The sequence below is a fragment of the Lepidothrix coronata genome, unplaced genomic scaffold (genome assembly GCF_001604755.1).
Source record: "Lepidothrix coronata isolate B3197 unplaced genomic scaffold, Lepidothrix_coronata-1.0 Scaffold10, whole genome shotgun sequence".
Classification (NCBI taxonomy): Eukaryota; Metazoa; Chordata; class Aves; order Passeriformes; family Pipridae; genus Lepidothrix; species Lepidothrix coronata.
In genome coordinates this window covers 2,744,056-2,768,460 of record NW_016690190.1, presented here as the reverse complement: position 1 = coordinate 2,768,460, position 24,405 = coordinate 2,744,056, and the positions used below count along the sequence as shown (strand labels likewise).

General features: G+C 38.7%; 1 protein-coding gene across 3 annotated transcripts in view; it reads right to left on the bottom strand.

Moving 5' to 3' along the window:
- The window catches only part of KIAA1549 (KIAA1549 ortholog), a 166,192-nt gene that overhangs the window by 37,551 nt on the left and 104,236 nt on the right, over positions 1-24,405 (bottom strand). For all 3 annotated transcript variants that reach the window (XM_017804797.1, XM_017804799.1, XM_017804798.1), the window contains exons 7-10: positions 18,901-18,960; positions 16,249-16,394; positions 9,251-9,428; positions 6,913-7,097 (exon numbers count right to left, since the gene is read on the bottom strand). In XM_017804797.1, coding sequence (XP_017660286.1) covers positions 6,913-7,097; positions 9,251-9,428; positions 16,249-16,394; positions 18,901-18,960 — 569 coding nt within the window. The remainder of the gene's footprint in view (positions 1-6,912; positions 7,098-9,250; positions 9,429-16,248; positions 16,395-18,900; positions 18,961-24,405) is intronic.

Here is a 24,405-nt window from a genome sequence, read left to right as displayed (position 1 = left end):
CTCTGCGAATAATGAGAGAAGTGCTAACAGACTTCTAAGATAGAACATAGGTCAGCAATTTTAATTTATTTTTTTGTGCGGTATTTTTTGAGCTCAATGAGTCAAACACATTTATATACCTAGAAAGGGTTTAATGCACACAGAAAGAAAGTACATTCACATATTCTGCAGAAACATTTTGCTTACTGAAATGAAACTGCAAGTGAGGAGCAACATTGAAACCTTAGGCAACAATGACTTAATGTTGGTCCATTTCCTTATTCCCAAACCAGCTAAATTCTACGGTAGACTTACTCTTACCATTTTTTATTATGAGAAACAGAATTTATTTCCCCAGTATTAATCTTGTCTCAGAGGTTAATTATGTTTGGGATGGTATAATGCTCATCTGTATCTTGAAAATGGATTATTTTTGTTTAACTCCTTCTCAAAAGTAACCAGCATGTAAATGCCACTCTATAAATCCATGGGTCACCTACATTTTCAATAGCCTATTCAGTTCTACTCTCCTCCTCTCAAAAGCGATGAAAAAGAATTAGAAAATGTTCAGATTTTTCAAAGGTTCAAAGGCCAGTTCAAAAGAAGGGACAAAAAAACCAGGACTCAGGAATCAGCTGTTCACTGTCTCCTCCAATGCAAGGACTAGGGGCCATCACAGAAAACAAAGAAGTGGCAAGATAAAAGCAAGATGAAACAAGATGACATGGTTCTTCCTGTAACATGCTGTGGAAATCCTTGTCAGCAACTCAGATGGGTTTAGAAGGACCAAACAAGTTCATGGAAAAGAAAGCTACTGAGGATTGCTAAATATCATCACTTCTAGAGAAAATTCTCGAGATACAAATAACTGAAGGTTGAAGAGTTACTCAAGGCAAAGCATCATGTGTACTCGCCCTGTCTATCTTCCCTTCTATATGCTTTTTCTTTTGGCATCTGGGCTAGCTGGCCTTTTGGTCTATCTCAAGACAGATACTCAAATGTTTGTAAAAAGGCAGATGGAGACATTTTACTTTTTATACCTATTGGCATAAGCAGTATATCTAAGTGTGGTATTTTATTTCTGCCATTTGTGAATAGCTAATCCCCACTGCAGAAGAAGAGTTACTACAAAAGAGCTCTTTCAGAGGAATTGCCACCAGAGAAATGTATTGTTGAGACGTAATTAAGATGTTAAATACTGCATTCCTTGTTAGAATCCAGCTATTGACTCTGACGCAGAACCTGTATGCCATCCCAAAAAAGACAACAGCTCGGAGAGTTAGTCAAGGTTGCTATTAGAAATGAATGATATTTGTTATGCAAACAGTAGGCAGACATGAATCTCTTGCATAAACTCATGTCAGTTTTCAAGTAGTTTTTGTAGGATTGGTGTCAGCTGCTTTTCTTAACATGAGTCTCTTTTGACTGAAATTTTTCCGCAATGCAGAGCTGTTGCCTCAACATTATACAGATGAACAAAAGCATTACAGGATGTCAAAACATCACAAGAATTCTTTATATCAGGAGCAGAAGCCTAGTATTTAGCCTCCAGCAGGGCTAGCCTCTGATCCTGGGAACATCCAAGAGACAGTCTACTGAATACACAATAATAAGCAAAACTCTCAATTCAGAGGTGTAAAGTTACACCTGACACATGATATTTCGATATCAGATATTCCTGCTTGGGGGAAAAATATAAAAATCCACACAAGTGCCTCTCAGACTCCTTGCAGAAGGCATGACTCATTACCTGTAATCGTGAGCAGCACATGGAGGGCTGGCTGGCTGTCAGGAGCAGTGTGGATTAGAGCAGACACACAAGGGCTGGTAACTGTCCCCAGGTGATGATGACACATTAGCTGAGGTTTGCTGGCACAAGATGCAAACTGGCAGCCCTCCAGCTCTGGCACTACCTGTGCTACTGCTCAAGGAGAAGGTGTGGTACTGTATGCTTTGTCCAAGGCTTTGTGGGGACCAACCCACTCCACCTCTCCCACACGTCCCTCTCACACAGGAGGGACACTGAGCCAGAAAGACATGTCCAGCCTCTAAAAACCATAGTGGCATGCAGAGAGCTCCAGAGAGGAGTGACTTCTGACTGAAGAAGCAGGCATTTTCCCCCTAGGGTTTTAGGATGTGCCCTCAGAAAAACAAGGAACTGAGCAAGCCATAAAAGCTGGCACTGCAAAGGCAATGACTTCAGCATGCCCAGCATGTACAGAACATCCAAGACCTTCTAAACAAACTGCCAATTAGCTTGTCTATAGGTGTCAAGCTCTTGCCATTAGAGCAGGGAGCGTTTCTCTGAATAACTGTCTATAGCTGAAACTATCTCTTGAGAAGTCCTAGGAAGGGATCTGACATTCTTCTTCAAATGCTTTTACACAGCAGGGAAGGTGAAATCCCTAGTGAACCAGGTTCCATTTTAATTTCTGGATGTCCATAGAGAAAGAAATAATATTGCTGACTATAATATTGTCAATAAAATAATGTTATTTCCATTACAGATAACACATAAAATGTTTTTTTGCTCCCTGGGGAAGAGGAAAGGAGTTGACAGTGTTTTTTTACAAAAACATCATAGGCCCAATACAGAGCAAAATGATGGTTTAGGCACTGAAGAAATTTATCCAGTTTTTCCTGAAGAAAAATAACCCATGGCAAAAATTCAGTTGCCCACAAAAAGCACAGCTTCTTTGCAGGGAAAAAAGCTCAGGTTGGGACAATGTTGTGGCAGATATAGGTAATGGCAAGAGAGAAAATCCTGTTATTTAAAAATGCCACTTGTGCATCTTCTTACTTCCTAAGGCAAAGACATCTTTATCCAGTGCAACAACCCAGCTCACATCAAGGTGAATTTCCAGTAGAATGCTACGGCTTCCAGAACAAGTCATGAATATTTGATGTGCCCTTTAAATATCTTAGTACCATCTCTTTAAAAGAATTATCCTTGCACAGACCAATGAATCTTGCATAGAAATTTACTTCTCTCCTCTGCTTCCCTAACTCCCATTTTAAAAAGCATACAAATAACTTTCATCTAAGCATGTTTTCCCATCTAATCTCCAGAATGAAAAAGGAAACCTAATATTTTTCAGGTATTGTTAATCCTGCTTTGACACAGAGGGATGGATTAGCAAATCAGAGTCTCTTCAAGATCGTTTATTTTTTACTACTTTATGATCAAACCTGGTTTTGCTAGCATCAGTTCCCACAAAGGTTTTCTCTCCTATGTATTTATGTTTATATTCACTGAAGCAGCAGACTTCTGAGACTATCAGAAGTAAAATATCCCTTAATATTTTCTGAGTTCAGGCTCCCTCTCTATATTCTTTGCAGAAGAGAACATTATGAGCCCTTTTAAGCAGGACCCTTGTGCCATCCTGTCTGCATGACACTAATCCTGTAATGACACTAGAAGGCCAGATGGAGAGAACAGAAAACTGATAGAGTGGTACCTCCAACCTGCAGAACAGACCTTTGCTGCAAACGGTCTACCCTGCCCATGCCACCACCTTAGAAGAAACATTACCTTTGCTATTATCTGTATTACCTTTGAGAATGACCTGGCCTTGAGAGTGGGAACAAGCAGCACATGTGGACTCAAGCCCAGCTTCAGGGCTGATATTACACATAAATATCAATGCAATCCTGGGTACTGCTATGGACTTGTCACTGCAGGATCTCAGTATTTTTTGACAGAGCTGTGTCCGCTCAAGCGGGAAATATGCTATTACTGACCAACACGAGTGAGGGTCTGTGACCCAAATATTCTAAAGGGGCGTTCATAGAGCAGATAAGGGGCCAGAGCCAGATAGCTGTGCTAGCATGATATGCTAGCCAGCATGACTGAATTGTTGTGTAACACAAATATCTGGTGATCTTTACCTCACTGAGGTGTACCCAAGCAGCCATACCCTCAGAGCACACCCAAAAAGGCATGTAGGGTCTTACTGCCAGCAGATAATAGTACTGGTTTGCTTCATTAGAAGATAGACTGTAAGGCTATGCAGCTTATGACTTACTTTTAACGGTAGCCATACAAACACAGAAATCATACCTACTCTGTAAAAATAAATCTTTACATGCAGAAGATTAAAACTTACACTGTCTGAGTGAACACCAAAATATTTCAGGAAAATGCAGAAGTTTCAAATCCAGAAAGAAACAATTAAGTGAAAGGAAGGAAGAAAAAAACCTTATGACTAAGAATGACAAACATATGGGGCTACAGAATCCAGGACAATTTGTAGCATCTTTAAATCATCTCTCTGAAGAGAAGAAGACAACTTTGTAAGAGTGATTCTAGACAATAATAAAAAGCTGCTGTAAAACTTATGGCTTACTTATGCAATCTCCATTTACCATATATTTACTGAGGTTCCCTCTCTCGATGTTTCAAGGCACCAGCCTTTTAGTCTTTTCTCAGCAGCATGAAGAAAACCGGCATTCCCCTCGACCCATTCCCAACCCCGTTCCAGGCTTTTAAGTCACAGGTGACATAATTTGCTATCAGCTGCTACTGTGAATTCTAATGGATTATTATGCTGCCCACTGATCTGCTATGTCAAAATGGCTAATTAAACACACTGAAGAAAGACTGGTGATACCTCTGGAGATCCACCAGTGCAGCACGATATCCGATTTCAGCTGAACAAGAAAAGTGTCTCAGTTTCTTATCTTACAATCAACACACATTATAGACTTATTACAAGGTTGAAAAGTACTGTCTTCTATTTCCAGTATGAATATGCCATACATAGGTTAACAAAATACTCTGATATTTAAATATTCCATTTCCATATCTACATTATTTTTTTAAAAATTATTAACGAAAGTCAGAAGAGCTAGCACACTATAAATGCATCTTTATGTTTTTTACCAATGAAATATAGATTCCGAAAGAAAACCCCAGATCTTTAACCTAGATATCTTTCCATTTACAGATGCAGTAGAGGCCTTCACTTTCCTTCAGTACCAAGGTCAAGCTCTGGAAATGGAAATAAATGTGGGTGTGGTGAGGGAGATCCTGAGTCCATTTTTAACTGAGTTTATTTACAGACTTAAATCCCTGACCACATGATGACACTCCTTTGATCATTTCTTTGCATTTACCCTAATACAAGTATAAAATACACAACAATTTTAGAGGGCAGGATCAGACCAAACATCTCTAATAATTTGTATGCTGTTGTGACTGGGGGTCTTCAGTGGTTGTTAAATAAGTCCTATTCTGACCTGGAATTCCAACCCACTGTTTGAAGACATGATGATGTCCCAAAGACAGCTTGCTACTAAGGCAGCCAGAGTACTACTTTTGTTCTGGGCAAAGGAGGAAATGGTTAGTGAAAGAGATCCTGCCAGTTGTTTGATGTGCAAAGCGATAAAAATTTAAGACACTTATTGATTTACCTCCACTGGCAGGCACAAGGATTGAACTAGATGTCCTTACTGGTTCTTTCTAGTTTGCTTACAGCAACTTCCCTAAAGAAGGCAAAGTGACAGGCTCCCTAGGCAAATCAAAATGAGACTTGCATATAAACAAGCTCAAGGCTTCTGACTCATGAATGATTAAGATGAAGAATATTGTGGAAGCAGTGGGGAAAAACAACCGAGCCATTTTCTTAAAAGACAGCAATTCTATGAAAGATGTTTCTGGCCTTACAGGCAACCCAACTGCTTTCTTACAAAAAAACCCTTCTGACAGCAGAGGTATTGAAAATGTACATGATGAAAGTGTACCAAGGGTAATGATCCTCTCCTGCCTCTTTTGGATGACCCTTCTCAAATTAGCCAAAACTACCATGGGGAACTTCTTCAATCAAAAACCTGTGTTACATATTACCACAGGTGAAACAAGGTACCAGGGGGTGAAGTTCATCAAAGGGTACCACTTGTTGCCAACCTCTATTCTGACACACAATCTGCAGTCGCAAGACAAGTGGAAGTTACTATTGATTTGTTCTGACTGCTTTGGAAGTGCAACCGCTTTCCGCTTCTCTCATCTTTCACATCATTAATTATCTTGAAAGAAAGCACGATGTACAGACAAGGCTTGTTATGGAGAAAACTGTATGACTGAACATGAGGTGACAGTACAAGAACACGACTGCAGTACCACAGGATTAGCACAGGCAGATTATTTTGCCTTTAATAATGCCTCTGAAGGTATAGTCACTAATAAGCACTTCTGACACACAGACTAGTTCTCTTTGGTTATAAAAAGAAAGTAACCTTTCAGGAACTTTTCCACTCTTTTTACTGAATACATCCTGGATCACAATTTTTTAATTTACAGTCTTGGGCAAGAAAAAGACTGACTACTGAATTTCTCACCATCCTAACCCTGTCCTCCAACCCTCTGTCCAACACACTCACACATGCAGTCACGTGCAGATCCACTGATTCATATTCTAGTCCTGCAACAGGCTCTCACAATGGCAACAAGAGCAGAACATGGAGCAGTCAGGATAGGTTCTAGCAAATTCTAGTTACAGCATGAGGTATAACAGATATTGCATTTCAGCTGTCAAATTTGGTTAGCAGAAGCTCTCCACAGAAAAAATCAGCCCTCTGCGGAAAACAAGGTCAGCGATTCAAGACTCAGTACATTTCCTCTTATTCAGTCCTAGCCATAGCCTTGAAATGAAGTGATAAAGAAAGGTTCCTTTCAGCCTCAGTGCCCACATTTCAGAAGGATGTATCTATCTAATGCAGTATCATATACTCAGGAGAATAAATAAAACACTACGGGATTCTTGACTTCAGCTATCATTGGACTTCTTCCTTTTTTTTTTTTTTCCACCTCTAAACTGGAATGCTCTGAAACTGTGTTTACGCACGCTGTTTAAGGATTCTAGGTGTTCCCTAGAGTCTCACATTCATTTCTGCTCAGAATACCCAAGCTCCACTCAGCACAACTTCCCCTTTTACCTTCTGTCGTTGCTGAATGTTGCTCATTGCGTCTGGCTGAAACTCCAGCTTGTCTGTTCGGCAAAGTTTCCAGTATAAAATAATAACGATCAGGAGCACCACAGCAACTGGGACTGCCACACCAACGATAATCCACAGGTTGCTGTTCTGTGACTCTGAAGCGGACTCCTTCAGCTTCTCCACAGCTGTGAAGTAAAAAAAGGAAGACAAGCAGTATTATGTGGTTATATTTTAAACTGAGGACACTTCAAGGTTATGTATTTTTATGTTCTTATAAATGTTAGTTAAAGAACTTATCAGAAACCAGCTGCACATCACAGGAAATGTCACACCACTTATAAGTTAAGGTATGTCATGCTCAGGAAGCATGGGGCAGGTGGATCAATTGTCCTGGCCCACCTTAGGAAGACCTGTGCTTAAAATACTAATGAAAATGCATTTCTGCCACATTATTCCGTAACCCAAAGCTGAGCTGACACAGTGAAATGGGTCTAAAAAAAAAGACTCTACTGCTGACAAAGATAAGATGGACTTTCAAACATTTTTGCCTGTTTCCTGCTTTAAGCGGTATTATCAGCTGCCTCTTCTCTTTAATTATACATTTTGTTACCTTCCCCATCAATAATCACAATCAATTTGACATCAGTGAGACCTTCCTCCCCAACATGTATAGTTCTGCATTTTTCATTATTTTTTTTCTTTTCCCTGTTTCATTGTCAGTGTGTGAGATCCTTTCGCCCCAAACAGAGAACAAAACTACTGGAAAGAGTAATAAAACAAGTCATGCCTGTAAAAAGTAAATTGGAAGAATTGACAAAACTTTAATTTGCTCTATTTTGCATAGTGGTTAGATGTGGGACTAAAAACCAGAGCAGTAAAACATTTCTAGTCAAAGTGCTGCACTTGTAAAAATGATATTTTCAAGTTAAAAAGAGTATTTATATGCATTTATTTGTATATACTATTTTATTAAAAGCCATTCTAACGATGAATCTAGAGCTTAAAGGAACATATAATTCTTATATTTTATACATCTGACAGCTCATTTACGACATTATGTTATCTATTATAAAAATAACCTTTTTTTGTCTACTTTCTTCCAATAAGAAGCATTTAAAGACTTCTATGATTCTATGACTCTTAGAAGAACTTTCTAATGACGTGTCAAAGATAACAAGCTTCAACATGCACAATAAGCTATAAATACTTCATGAAGTTTGTTCAACGTATCATTTTTGTAAAGAGAATTTATTCTTGCAACTTTTTGCACTTCTGTCTAACCAGTATTATAGTCCATTAATGGATACTAAGCGGATGTATATGAGCTACTGACCTAATCTGTACACAACTGTTTTAATGAGGGACAAAATTTAGCAACACATCCAGATGGTGCAATTATTACTATTTTCTTTCTTTTCTTTCCGCAGAGAATTTTAAAAATCAGACACATGCTTGTTCTGTTGGCAAAATACCCTGTGGTACAATGTAAGTCATGCCTCCATATTGCACGGAAAAGGTAATTAAGCATTCATACCAATGAGGTATTTTGCAGATCATACTTGTCTGTTCCTGTTTTAAAATACCTTCAAGTGTTCTTTCCTAATTGTAATGTGGAATTTTGAGTAGTCTCACTACTTACTGAAGCCTCCTGAATAAAGTCTTTATGTAACTTTATATGACCTGTAATATTTATTCTGATGTGTATCTAGTTAAAGATCACATTACTTCTACATTATATTCATTAAAAGATCACTTTACTTATATATTACTTATGGGCAAACAAATAAAGTCAGTCATATTCAATGCAGGAAATAAATGCCCCAACCAGCATTAGTGTACATTTTTCACTCACAGAAAAAGTAATTCAGACAAAAAAACCCCAGCAACTTGTGCTAAACTTCACTGCTATTACTCAGCTAAAGGAAACACCTATCTCACACAGATGCCCTCCCATCCCACAACCCTGGGGTTTATGCAAGCTCCTGGGCAAGATAAACTGTAAAGAAATACTGGACTAGCAGGAAGAGATGAAAATGGCAAGAAGGCATTTAGTTAGCACAGCACTTTTCTAGCTCAAGCACTAAAGTGAACACAGTGAGGCTTGACTTAAGGACCCTGTTGCAACCCCAAGCTCAGCAGAGTCTTCAAGAAGCAAAGCAACACCTCATAGCTCACTGCACGGCTGCTAAAATTTATTTCCTCAGGAGTGTCAAAGCTGCAGCATTCCAAGAACAAAACACTGCAACAGTGGGCACTGTGCAGTGCCATAACCTACAAAGCTAATGTCACCCTTCCTGTTTGTCTTTGTAGGCATCAGTGTGGTTTTGACAGGGCTTACGCTGTGCAACGGTGCCATCAATGCGGTATCCAAGGATGATCGCAGCCCGCTGGATATCAACTCTGTTCATCAGGTCTGAGCACTTCAGAGCGCTCAGTCTCTCTCCATCTTGGTCTTCCACGAAATATATCAGCTCCACAGGGTTATCAACACCAACTAATCGCGACACATTCACAATCTGAAAGGAAATTGGAAAGCTTTTACATTTTAAGTTGTATTTATTTGGCGCTCCCATGTTCTTTCAGTCCATACTCTCTCCTCTTCCTTCACAGGGCCTGCACCTTAGACACACTTATCTCAAAATAAACACTGGTGCCATCTTGGCAAAGCTCTTCAAGGTATTTGTCTAGTCACAGTGTACAAACCCCACTGCATAAAAAAGATTTCACCTTGTTTGTATCATGTAGAAATACAATTGTTGTTAAAGAAAAACCCTTTATCTGTGACACCAAATAATATGGTATGATACTAACCATGTAACTGCTATGAACTAGTACAGTTTGGAAATTATCCAGAGAAATCTGATGGGAAGATGTGTTGTGTGTAGTGCTCCAAAACACTGTAAACAGCAAAGGGAACATAGACTATTCTCCCACCTGAGAAGAGCTCAAGTCAACACTGGACAAACAGAGCTAACATTCAGCAATAATAATCTGCTTCCAAACTAAAATTCAGGATACTTTCACCTAGTACTTATACAAAAGATTCTGAGTGGAAGTCATCCAGAGGAAGACAACATTGCTGGAATAATATATAAGAGCCTAATTACACAGGCACTACTCAAGTGCTCCAGAATCCTGGGAAATTTACAGAAATACCTATTTTGTAACTGAAAGGAAAATTTCCAGGGAAGCAATCCCTTGTGTAATACATTTTTATGGCAAATCTGAAATTTCAATTTTCCCCCCCACCATTTGTTTCATAACAACATACAGATCTGATAAGCAAGAGAACTGCTTTCACTCTAAAGATGCCAACACTGTGCCACCCTGGAAGACTCTACTGCCTTTAGCAATTGTCACTTAGTAGGAACTACTGAAGAGAATAGTGTGACTGCACTTTTCCCCTTCTCTAAATACCTACTTTGACTTTGATTTGTTATTCGTAACACACACCTCTTTGTTCAAGTTTTTCCAAACGTTAAGCAGCCACACAAGCGAATATTCTGTTAGCATCAAATAAAACTGTTTGCTCTGCCTCAACAAAAGCACTTGCACAGTCACCTTCATCCTCCAAACGCTCCCCCTGGCATCCACCTTTCTTCAGGAAGGAATGTATTTGACGCTGTGGGAAGCATTTCTTCCTACCTAGTTCTAAAGACATTAATAATCAAAAGAATGCATGCTATGAGGAAGCCCTGTAGATACTCTCTAACCACCAAATATCTACATTGCATATGAGAATCACATAACTTTGAATTCCTGTAAAATTAAATCTTTATATATGACAACTCTCCTCATTTTAATCATTTACACGTAATGGTGAGCTCAAACAAGAACCAGGCCAAACAAATAGTGGGAGGTATTCTATCATGTAAAACAGAGTTTTAAGAACTCTAGAAGTAATTGGCACAAACAGAGCAATGTATTTTGGTTCTTTCAGAATTACCTTTTTGCTATGAAGTACATATTTAATAAATTCAAATCTCAAACACTGCCCATAGGCTTCAAGTAAAGTAAACACACAAATGTTTGCATGTCTGAGGCTTACAAAAGCATAGCTTTGTATTGTTTTCTTTCCTAGTTTCCAACTAAACAATCACGTTGAAGGAAAGAAGTGCAATGTTCTAGCTTGACAGGGATGATATTCTGGTCTTTGGGGACACCACCTCAACATGTCCTAAAAAAGCATTTTTCAGGATGGTAACAGCAAGTTATACATTTTATAAAAAAGGCAGGGAAAAAAAAAAAAAAAAAAGGAAAAAAAGAAAGCACAATTGTCATAAAAGTCTTCTAGGACAAGCAACTGAAAGCCAAGAATATTGTTCAGTGTCTGTCACATCTGATGTAAGAAACAGAGTGTGTACAAATAGAGCAGAAAAATGTGCAAATTTGAAAAAGAGCAAGACCTGTTAACAGGACCCATTAACCAACACCGCTGCTCATCCTGAATATTATTCACTATTGTACCAGCTAAGAAGCAACCAATCCTCAATTTAAGGTAGCAAAACAATATCAATAAATAAGGTTTCAACACACATTCAGCAGCTCTAAGGCTGAATGTGGTTTCATGGACCCCAAATATATAATTCGTTAACGAATGTCCACAGCTTTGTATTATTTTTGCTTCAGTGGGTTGCCACAGCCCAGCCTCAGTGCACAGAGCAGCAGGGTGTATGGACTGGTATTTGCTTTCAGCACAGATGAAACCTTTCTGAACAGCACTTAACTCACACAGAGGGTGAGGGAGTTGAAAGGCCACATGGGAAAAATCGTGTTCTTCATTTTAATTTTATGAAACCACTCTGTGCATAGCAAAGCTAGAGAATCAGAGAAATTTAGAAGATTCTTAAACTGAATTGTCATGTAGTTTATGGTGCCTGTGAAGCACACAAGAAGCACTATGATTACGTGTGTTATACACACTGGGTAACAATCAGAATCTGACTGAATGGGTTAACAAGAAACTTCTCCACAGTTGCCTTTAGAAAGGGCAGGGGATAAGAAGGACAAGCTTCCAGTGCAAGTTGCCACAATTGAAAGTATACAATTTTTAACACAAAATTAAAAACAACAGCATATGGCTTCCCGTGCTGAGGAACAGAGATGGGTAAGAACAGCCATAACAGAGATAGGAAGAAGTAGCTGGAGGTATTTCAGCACAGTATAGAGAACATGGCTATAAGAAACTCAGTGGAGGTACAGGCTAGTATTTATGAACTAAACTCATCATTTAAAGTTTTATGGGTACCTCAGTTTTCATCTCTGTCACGCTGATTCACTAGATTTTTTTTATTGATTGTTTTAACTAACCTCTATGTTAGCTGCAACACAGAAAATGGCATACTGGATCTGAACTGTTTTAAGTATGCTCACAGAAGTAAGGCACACAGTCAATGTGCCTATATTTTACACAGTTTCTGTATATTAAGTTTTGTGGCATATAGTTCCAAATTACACTCTTTGCAAAGCTTCAGACTGGTTTTGTCTCTACCCTTGAGAGTGCTAAGAATGCAAGCAGAAATATTATTTTCCAGGCATCCAGCAAAGCAGCCCATGTGTAAGGAAGCATTTAAAGATTTTAAATTTATGCTCTGGCAGTGAGGGATGACATAGGGAGGGAGGACAGAAGAATTTCAATACATGGGAGGCAGAAAGTGGGGAAAAAAAAAAGAAAAAAAGAAAATACTAATTCAACTTCTGTGCACATAAATGATACCACTTTTGTTGATACTAGATGTGCATTTAACCTCCATAGAGGAAAGACTTAACTGTGTTCAGGTGTCAGCAAATTTAATTTAAAAAGTGTTTTCAAGTGAATATCATAGGTTAGTGAACAGAGTTGCCTTGGTAACCAAATCTAGTTTGTAATGTAAAGCAGGGAAATCTAAGGGGTAGGGAAGCTCCCAAGGTGTTCAGAAGGGTCAGTCAGTCAGTGAGATGTCCTGGTCAGCAACCCACAAGGAGCAAGGAACCCCTGGATGAACTGTTTCAGGGTTTCGAAGGCATGAGCACCACTTAGACACAAGCAAACATGCACACACAACCTCCAAAATGAATGCATAAGGGTTATTTTCCTCTTTTCGCTACATTCATCCCCTTGGGGAAAAAAATCATCAAAGCAGATTCTGCTTTCTGTCTTACTAAAAATAGGATTTTAGTGTCTGGGCAATTATATCGAGCTGTATTGGGGTCTGAACAGCACACAGAGGTAGGAACAGGCTGTGGGCAACCTGACAGAGGGGCTGGTTGCTGCCCAGGGTGGCGACTGGAGGGGTGAAAAGCCTCTGAGGAAAAGGTGAAGCAGTAGCAGTCCCCAAAAGCTTTATTTATAAACCTAAAAACTCACAGCAAGAGTGGGGCTTTCCTCAGATTACACACTTGGGAGAGACATGTAAGCTGTTAGTAGAAAAGCAACAGAACGAAACTTTGCCTTAATGAAAAGCTCAATTACGTCCCCTCACAGCTGCTACTTTACACATTGCAACTAACATACTACTTAACATGTTCCTTAAATCAGAACATTGCTCCTTTTGTCATTTACTGGGATCATCTTTTCACTTCTACTAGGTTCGAAAAACCAAGCACATTGAAATGAAGGAAAATTACTTAATTTTTTTTTATTAGCTCCTATGTATTTTTAAACTACAATTAAGTAATTTAATTCCTAAAAAAAAGTAATGAGAATCGAGTTATTACAGTAAGCTATTGACAAAACATAGCACAGGTCTTAATCTCTGCAGAGGCAATGCAAACCACATTAAGCATGTGCCTTCAAATTTGCAGCAACAGCAGATGCACACTGAAAATACATATGACTTCCTAAGTGAAATATTAATACACACCATACAAAAATCAATGGAACTATCTCATATATAACAATCAGGTGTGAGGCTTCAGGTTTTTTTGTACATAATGGTTATAGGTTTTTTTCTCTTTTTATCATGGAATGCCACTTGTTAATAACATAGATAGGCAAACAGGAGGGGAAAGGATGATATCTGGGCACCCTCCAAAGATCTTATTCAGAGTGTCTAGACTTAAAGCATAATTTTTTCACATTCTTAGATACTAACCCATGCCTTTAGAAATGAAATCTAAACCTCACAACGTATCACTTCTATTTCCTTAGTCTGTGAAAGGAAACTAATATGCCTGCAGTAACATTCACAAGTAATTGCTTCACCTCCTGACCTGCAGTCCTGATTTTCCACAGAGCTTAGAAATGTCACATTTCAGTACACTATAAATGTCTATCACCCCAGGAAAAACTCTGGTCTATAGGGTCACAACACAAGCAAAATGTAAGTCTAGTCTTTAATGGATATATGCACATCCTGTTAATAAAACTATCCAACACTTTGGTGTTGCTGGCAGCTTCTGTTCTTATTTTCACTTCCTTGTGCTCTACTATCATAGCAGTCACTGTATGGTGTGCAAGAAATATATGTGGGAAAATCTGAATATAAAGCACAAAATACATTACTAGCTCTCCCAGAAGACACAAACAGATGCAAAAATACAACACACTTCAAACAGAACTTATAAACTTGGCTATGAGGAACAGAATTAGCAGCAGTAAAAGGTTTATGGCAAATGACTATGGACCAGATCCTCAAGTGACAGAGAAACATCCTTGAAAGAAACTGTCCTTTACCCAGGAGCCCACTACCAGGTACGTCAGTCCAGTTGCACACAACAGCCTCCAAGGCTGCCTCACCTGCCACACATCCTGCCAAAGCAAGCTCCCAGGATGCTACAGTACCTGACAGTACCTGCTGTTCTCCTACAGGAAAGCAGGACACCTACCTCAGACACCTTGCAGCAAGGTATCTCTTCAGCCTTCACTCTTCCACATTTCCTTTATTACAGTTCTAACCCTGTTTAAAAGTGTGGGCTGCGACCACCTGGAGAAGCCCTGTGTTACATGGGATGGCAAGATGTGCTGATTGTAATGAAGACAATCTTCCTCTGCCCAAAGCCAGCAGTTGGTAGACTTTTTGCACTAATTAAGTGGCATAAATGAGCAACACTGTTTACTGGAACATGAGCTGCAGCCCTCATTTTATGTCCCAGCAAGTAATACAAAGTCAAAAGGAAAATGCTGTCTTTTCACTTTCCCAAATACTATTCTTCAGCTAAAAAAGATATGCCCGTAATTTTGTGCATGCAGAAATAAATTACCTGAGCTTTATTATCTAAAATCATGAAATCGTAATCTAAATATACACATTTTATAGGCTGTGGTTATCTTTCCTAGCAACATAAGGAATATTTGTTTAATTTATATGCAAAGGGAGGACTAAGGCATAAAGAACAAAGCGCAGTAAGAGGTGCTGGGAATAGAAGACCTGCAGCAGACATCTATTTACAGCAATTCAAAGCCATACAGAAGAAAAATAAAATAAAGTCTCTATTACAGAAACAGATGTTTCTGAGACAGAAAAACAAAAGTAAGAATATCCCAACATCTGGAGATTTAAGTGGTAGCAAAAACTGTACAATTAAATTAAATAAAGATAATAGGTCTGAACGACTGGGAGGGCATCTGTGAGGTAAACCAACTGTCATTGAATTAGCTGGAAAAGGTAATTTTTAAGAAGATGAGTCATTAAAAAGTACTTTGGCTTTTGGTTTGTAGAACTGACTAGAAACATCACATGCCAGAATTTAAAACTGAAAATAAAATAGCCAAGTCTTCTTGGACTTTATGTGAATAACTCCATCTGTGACAAAACCCTAAAGCGGCACTGGAATCCAGGTAGTAGAAGTTACCATGTGTGCAAAATTTGACATGATTAATTGTTTTTACCTGAAAGCCAGCCCTGTGACCAGGAGTCCTGTGACAAATAAGAAGTTAAGGGGCAGAATATACTACTCTATTGCTGCATCAAGCTACACGCGATTCTATTTCATATTTCTACACCACTACTAGAACACCATAGAGAGCTGTGAAGTAGCTGTTCCAGCAGAGTACTTTCTTTCAGATGACCATCCCATCTCCTTTCGCTAGGCACCTTGGGTAAGTCAGAGTAAACAGAAACTTTTTAAAATAGGATTTTGGTAAAATAATTTTCAATGTTGTTTTTAAGAAGTCACCAGAAATTTTTAGTAGATGCTTACAATAATCAGTTATTTACATTTGTTATATTTACCTTAAAAGACAACAAGGTATTCATAAGAACTATATTTTAGGTGCAAGACACCAGTATCATCAACCAGCTAAATATGATACACGCTTTTGACTTATATTTCTCAACTCAAAACCTGGACAATATTAGCTTATTCAGTAATTTATTACCCTTTATATTTCTTCCTCTGATTCTGAGCTCTTAATACCTGCACAATGTTGCTTCCTGCAAAGCTGGCTCGCCTCCATATCCGCCCTCTGACCAAAGCCTCGTTCAGCAGGTGAGCAAGTTTCCGCTCCATCTCAGCCCGAAACACTTCCTCCTGAATTCGCTGGTCGACGACACCCAGGAGAACTACATTGCACAGAAACAAATTAATTAGCAAAACTTTTCAGTGTCTTTTCTGCAACTTCAGTTGCAGGCTTTGGGTTGCCCTGTGACAGCTCATGGACAATTCGAGAGCAGCTGTATTCACATGGGAATACTGTCCTGTTCAGCCAGAGGTTACATGTTGGAAAGGAAGGCATTGGGTGGGAAAAAGTTAAAAGAAGTTTAAAAAAAAGAAAATTTGGCAAAGGATTTTTTTGGAATCTTAACTAGGCTAGACAGACACAGGATATTGAAGAAACAGTTTCAATTTTGAAAATACATAAAATTATGAGCATTCAGTGAATTGTTAAAAAACTAATAGAAAATTTAGTCTAAATTTCAGTCAGTGTTGTGTTCAGTCAAAGAGCTGGAGATGGTGAGGAAAAGGCAGAATCATGGAGAAAAAGTATAACAGCAGCATATGAACGAAGCTGTGCATTCAAGTGCAACTTCCCAAGATCAAGATAAACAAGCATGCCAATCACAGCACAAAAATATGGTTAGTAGCCCTGCCCACTTCACTTTCCAACCCAGGTATCCTGGGACACTGGGGCAGCTAGTGATGAGAGGAATTCCCAAGGGAACATGAAAAAAAGGGTGGATGTTTACTGTCAAGATGGCATCCAGTTAAAGAAATGTGGAGTGAATGAAGTCACAGTCATTCAAATGACCTGAGAAATCCTATAGGATAGTAAACCCACTCACTGCTGACTGAAGTAACAAATTCAGTTTTAATTCCTGTGCCTCTCCACTAAAACGATTTATATTTTTTAGAAGCCTCTCTTTCAGTAAGTGTTCCCACATTTATTTTTTCAAGTTTGGTGCTTAATAAAAAGCCATCCAATTAGATCAAATCAATTAAATGTAATTTAAATTTTTTTAGTTTTTAAAACAAAAATATTAGAAGCAGTTTTTCAATGTCAAGCTTTTCACTGCATATGCCAGAAAAAGGAAACATTTTCTTGATTTCTCACAGAGATCAACAGCATCTGTCTTCTAAATCCACTCACAGACTAAGTATCTCAGAATTAAATTGCAAAATATTTAGACAGTGACCTAAGGCTATTATATACACCAAGCTGAAAACTGTTCCTGCCTATGTATTGGATTTCAGTATCAACAAATTATGCTCAATAGCATGAATTGTATTCTACGAGTGAGAGGGAGAATTACAGAGAACACTGCATATCCCAGTGTTTTATGACTATTGGGAAACATGCAAATATATCTGAGTAACTTGATATTAGAAACCTTTACATGCAAAAATTCTATCATTTCCCTGTGTCATGATTCATTACCCTTACAATACAATACACTGACTGAAAGGACTGATCCAGCCAAAATCTACTACCTCTTCCCAGACTGCCTTCAAGAACTGGGATTGCAAAAAATTCCTCTACAGCAAAATGAAAAGTTGCTGCAATTAGCTTTCAAAATCTTACAGTCGGGTAGTTTATAAAAATCCAAGCGGACATGATTTCTGAGCTTTTCTTACTGCCAGATCTAAGGGAACTTCCAGCAGCAAAGGACAAACCTAAGGCTGAGCAGAAGTGGGAGGGAGTGTTAGAAAAAAAGCCAACATAAATCCCTAAGGAAGGGATATTGGATATTAGACACACACATGAGCTTCTCTCCTGCTAGTGAGCATTATCTGAAATTCTAAATCTTTCTTCTGTAAAACAAATTGCGTGGGCTTCAGAAATTAAGCTACAACTTCATTTCCTGCTTAAAAAGTGATCAGTGGTGAGAGGAGACAGAGATGCCTGAAAAAAAGGTAAGTTTATGCAATAGGTGAACTACAGGTGATAAAGCTGTAGTAAGACAAAGGTGTATACAGTGTATATCTGCACCCTAAGAGCCAGTTTGATAGGCACAGCCTGGTCACCATTTAGGCTTAAAAGCAGCAGGTAGGACCTACAGCATGCAGACAACCTCAACAGCCTTTGAGCATCTAAAGGTGACAGCTCAACCACATCTGTGAATGACAGAATAAAACATTCAGAAGACTTTGGTGGGAGGGACCTTCTACAGATGAATCAGAAGAGATCAATGAAATGTGATGAAACTCTTTCATGTACCGTTTCACTCTGTTTTATTCCTGGCATGTTTTGGTAGAAAATGCCACGCAAGTAAAATTTTAATTTTCACTTAAAACAAAATAAAAACCTAAAAATCAATGTGACATATTGGCAGCATGCAGAGCAGACACTTTATGCCTGACAGTCTGAGTTGTTTCATGAAGAATGAACTGCCTTATAGACAAAAACTGCTTTGCATGCATTATCAAGGATTTGCAGTAGTTAATACTAGACCAGGGAATTACATTTCCCAGATATTCCAGGTCACTAGGCTTTTGGTTTTAGAATTTCTTCAGCTCAGACATTTATTACCTCATAAAACTGCAGCACCCCAAGCTATCAATATTTATGTAGGTTAGTTATCCCACTAATAAACATAATTGCACTCTTACTTACTCAGAGACTGTACATACCTGTTCTCACCCAGGAAGATTTCATCAACTGAGACACATTAAGCTTTGGATAATGAAAGGCTGAGGAAAAAACAGAATGGAGGAAAAACATCCATAAGAACAGTATTCTCAACAACATAACAGACACAAAAAAAGAAGCCACTTCATAATTTATACCGTCAACAAGCATCTTATTTACACAGATGCATTACTGCTCCTGAGGCAATGCAGACACAACTGTAAGGAAAGTGCTCCGAACATACACTCCCCAGTTCATCTCTAACAAAAAGAAGCTAACTGAAACAGTCAGATTTATTATGGGAAAGATTTCAAGCTGCTGCACTGAGGTCATTGCTCCTAGAAATTTAAAAGCTCAGTGTCTGAATTCTGACTCTTACTGAGCTAGCTGCAGGATCAGACTTTTGCTCAGAGGGCAATGAGGCAACTCATGAGTGTCTCGGGATGAAAATAAGACTTTCTCTGAGGCAGAAACTACATGGAAGCACTAAATGTAAAGTAGAGAACTAAACATATATGATTTGTGTTCCAGACTTGTGCAGGGGGAAGCATTTAAAAAACCCACACCACCTTGATTTAAAAAACAAAACAAAACAAAAAATTCAAAAAAACCCAAATACAAATAAGTGCAGGTAGAAACATTGCTACAGACCAACCTCGTGGACTTTTGTGTTTGGCTTGGTGGGTTCAAGCTTAATTTCTAAATTTTTCCAAAAAACCACTGCTCCAGAGTGAAATCCTTGCTCCAGTGAAGTAAAAATATCTATTTCTACTGACTTCAGTATGGATAAGATTTTTCCCAAGGTTTCCACTGGAGAGCAGTAAAGACATGTTGGGAAAGAAGTGAAGATGGGGGCTGGGCCAACAGTTTCCTCAAGGGAAGTTTTAAGCTTCACTATGGCAATATGGAAAAGGAACGGTCTTAACTTTCACAAAATATTTAATCCAGATGCAGTTTGCTAGGTTAATACAAAGGTTAATTTTTAAACCATTTCATGGATAGAAAGAATGCAGCACACAACAATTAAATGACCTGGCCCATGCTGGATCAATTTAGAGTAAAGACATCTTCAGTTGTAGAATAGTTTGCCACTATCACATGTTTCAGAGAAACAGAAAATGACAATTTTTCTAATTTAATGATGCAGTAATTTATAGAGAAGCTGTCCTCTGTCAGTGTACCTAAAAACTGATTCTTTTGACCCTTAAAAAATGTAGGAATTCTTTTGCTAAGGCAAAAGCCAAAGAATCACTAGTTACATTTACCTTTTATTTTCATAGATTTATAAATATTCCTATTGGGAATAAAAATTTGGTTATTCCACCTTCATTTCAATAACAGCACCACTGGTTTCAAGAGGACCACCTGAGGTCCTTTGTGACTTAGTATTCAGAAGGGTATCAGAACATGGTCTGTTTTTTCTGAACAGGAAACACTGGCCCTCTATACAAGTGACGAGGATGCATTAAATTTCCAAAACTCTCAGACACACAAAAAGCACCTCACAGTCCATTTCAACACACACATTTATTTTTGGCATCCTGCTACTTGATTCTTCTGATTGTAGCTTTTCGATTGGAATTCTATTTATTCTGGTCACAGAATTGTTTACTTCAATTTAGATATACAACCTGAACAAAAAAGCATAAACTAAACTGAATCTGTTGTTTTCCAAAGCATGGAAAGAGCATGATAAGGAAATCAAAAACCTTACAGTGACCATAATGCTTTGAACCGCTTGCAGTTGCGAGCTTTTTCTTCTTTTAAACCAAAATCATGTTTTGCTTCAATACTTAATGTGCTCTTCACACTTTTTCTAATTAGTACTTGAAAATGATTTAATTCATGCAAATTGCTGGGTGACTATTCACTTAAACTTTTCACAGAATTAATGCAATTTAAAAATAAACCAACTTGAGCAGAAAATCTTGACATTGAAAAGGAAGATGTGCTGTGATCATCAGCAACTAAGGCTGAGTTCTAAAACCCGAAGAAGAATGCACGAAATAATGGACACTTCTACAACTGAGAAGTGCTCAGAAGCAAATCCAGATTCTAACTCTTATTCCACAGGTCACTCATGTGTCCCACTAACACACATGTGGTCAGATTATGAGTTCATCTGGAGTCTCAGCACTGCAGCAAGATCATATTTGCAAGATTTCTAATGTCCCCTGGAACTAACAATTTAAACAGCACAAACTGATTGTTATTCTGAGGGGGAAGCTGGATAGACAAAATGCAATTATTAGTTAGATTGCAGCTGGTCTGCTAATGACTATAGATGCATTAATGAAGTAGATGCTAGCATCATTAGAAGATTCTAACAGGCAGCCCTGAAGCACCATACCGTGTAACAGCATCGATTCAACGCTGACTGAAAAGGCAAAGGGTCACCCAGTCACCCAGAGACCTACTGACAGCAGTCTGAAGCACATCACTCAGGCAGCGTGGCCTTTGCCAGATGCTCCAAGGATTTCTGACTCTCTCCTACAGAGATGTGTGGGACCACGCAGGATAGAACCTGTATTATGTTGATTGTTCTTATTTCTCATAAATGGAGGACCGGTAATAAAAAGCATGGAGGGAATGCAGTATTTGGGGAAAGAAGGCATTAACTGAATAATAAGATTCCATGCAAATACCGGGGGTGTGAGCAATAGCAACACACTGTGTCTGTTAGAAGCCTGATCCAAAATCCACCCAGAAAAAAACTGCCAAATATTTCTGCAGTCTTTGGACCGTATCATACAATTTCATATTATCCTATTGGCCTTGCAATAGCTCTATGACAGCCAAAATAGATGACATGCATCAAAGTGCTACTTAGCACTGAAAAAATAGCAAGTCCCAAGGCAACTCTCTCTATTTAAAGTCATAATAAAAACAAAGAGATTTATTCAGGGGAAGTTCATGAAGGCAAATGCTGCTCGTCAACTCCACAGCTAGCCTCTGCCTGTCCTTCAAGACATTTTCCAGCCACAAAAAGATAATAATTACATTATTTCCTTTTATTTTTAATGAACTAGCACCCAAAACCTGTGATTAAACTTGGTTTTCTTTCTGCTAACATGTAGGTCATGACCATCTAACCAACTTACAATCTGAAACGTGAAATATAAGGTGGACAACATAAAATAATCATGCTGGAAGGTGTAAACCTGACATTTGAATATAAGTATGTTGCTGAAGTCACCTAGAAGTCTTGTGAGGAAAGAAGAAAGTCTGGAAGTTTCCAGGTTTGGTCATTTCAACAGCCCTATTCCTGCACAGAACAGTCCAATTCTGTCAAACTAGCAACTTTTACTACTGATCCTGACTCTGAGTGGGGAAAAAAGCAGACAAAAAATTCCTGGTGCTAATGATGTACTGCACAGGGACAAATCCACATAGTTAAAAGTATAATCAGTTATATTTACGTGAATAAAAACAGTGAGAGGACTGTGTGTGAAAGGCAATGCAAAACAACAAGTGGCAGGGAGCAAATAGATTTCTTCCAACAAGGCTCATATTCAGAATATTGATGTGAAGGTCTCACTTCACTTAACAGTGAAGTGCACAAGCAGCTTTCCCTCAGTATGTATCAACTTCAACCCCCGAAGCTGGGAGTTGAGCCCTGACAGCTCAGCTCACCTACAAATATTTTCTTTTTCTTGAGATGCAGGCTATAAAATCATATACAGAGCCCTAAAGGGGAAAAAGAAAAGTTACCACCAAGAGTATTAACTGTTAGCATGCCTGATAACTAAGGCACAAACGGCATAGAACAGTATGGCATGGAATATTTCATATTTACATAGAAACAATAACATACGTAAATTGTTTATATGTGAATATCCGTGATTCCCAGAAAAACTCATACTGAAAATAGAGGGTTGCATATTAATTTGCACAGACTACAGCAGCTGTCTATCTAAGGAAGACCTTCAGAACACCTTCACCGCTACAATTGCTTGGTGGGCCAAGGCAGAGCATGAATGCAGAGATTTTGGGGTCTAGAAAACAAAAACATTGAGGCGTCTTCCTGCCAAAGTAGCTTTGAGGATCTGGCTGTTGGTCACCTTCAACAGACTGTTGAATAAGATGTCTCAAGAAGGATCTGCCCAGTGCTGCTGAGCCTTTGGACAGGATTTCTGGCTCTGAATACTGAAGATCTAAAATCCTTAGGCTCAAAATACAGTCACAGCAACAGCGCAAACAACTGCAGAAACAGCTAAAAATAACTGGGTGTGGTTGCCTCCCTGACAAAAGTGTTTGAGCTACATTCATTAATACTGGGCTCACTGACAGATGGACCCATAGGTCTAATAGTATGAGAAACTGTGCTCCCACTTTGCCAACTTATCAAACAGCACCATATCTGGTATTCCAGAACAGTGGCTACAAACACATCGAGGCACTACTGAGACCAAATTAGAGCAATTCAAACCAAAATGTGCTGTCCTGCAGTGGGCTCAATCTACAGCAAATTTGAGTTCCTCTGACATCAAGCAAGTCAAATACTGACAAGATATTCCTTAATTTAAGATGCCATATCCACCAAATCCACATGTTTTCCACGTTGCAAACTTTGGGAAGACCTCATTGTTCCTAAAAATCCTGACCTCCTCACTCTTTCTACTTTACTTGGCTTTCTCATTGACATGTGAGCTACCACAGGACTCCACCACCATTGCTCTGGAATCATCACCAGGCACTATACACATGCAGGTAACACAGGTAGAGCACCTGCTACAAGCAGGAAATTTCAAATTTCCTCAGTACCATCAAAAAAAGGAAAAAAATAGAAACATAGAATTGTTTGGGCTGGAAAGGACCTTAAAGGTCATCTGGTTCCAACCCCAAGGAGAACAGTGTACATGCATTTTCAATAGGAACGCTTTTCCTCTATGACCACCTTCTCTTTCAGGATACACTGGCCTTGGTAGAAATTGTTATCACTTAATTGCACTGTAGCTCCATTGCATAATCCAGAAGATGGATTTGCAGCAAGGGGCAACCTGCAAATGCACTAGAAATTATAATTTCAGAATATGTGGACAAAACTGAAAACTGTAAGATCCAATGTAGTATATCACAGGAGAAAAAAAGCCCCACAATCAAAAATATTACCCAAGAGACCAAAAACTAAATAAATTCTAGGTCAAATGTTTAAAAGAGATGACACAGAGCAAAGAGAACTGTCTTTCAAGCAATCAAGGCAAGAGCAACATGTAATTTGAATTCAGTGAGGAAAGAAAGACCACGACCCCACAACCTGAGACGTTCTGTGGCCTCGCAAGAACAAAAGAAATGCTAGTCATTTATGGACAGGGATTCTCAAGACTTTTGGTCCTGGATGCATTAAACACAGCTACCACTGCGCAGGCTCCATTAAGTAAAGCTACCACTGCACAAGCACACACTCTATGTGAGACCAAATGAGAGCAGAAATGCTTAAAGAAAATGAGTCAACAACCTCATACATTTTTAAATTGAGTATGGTAGTAGAGGGATCAAAATTACTG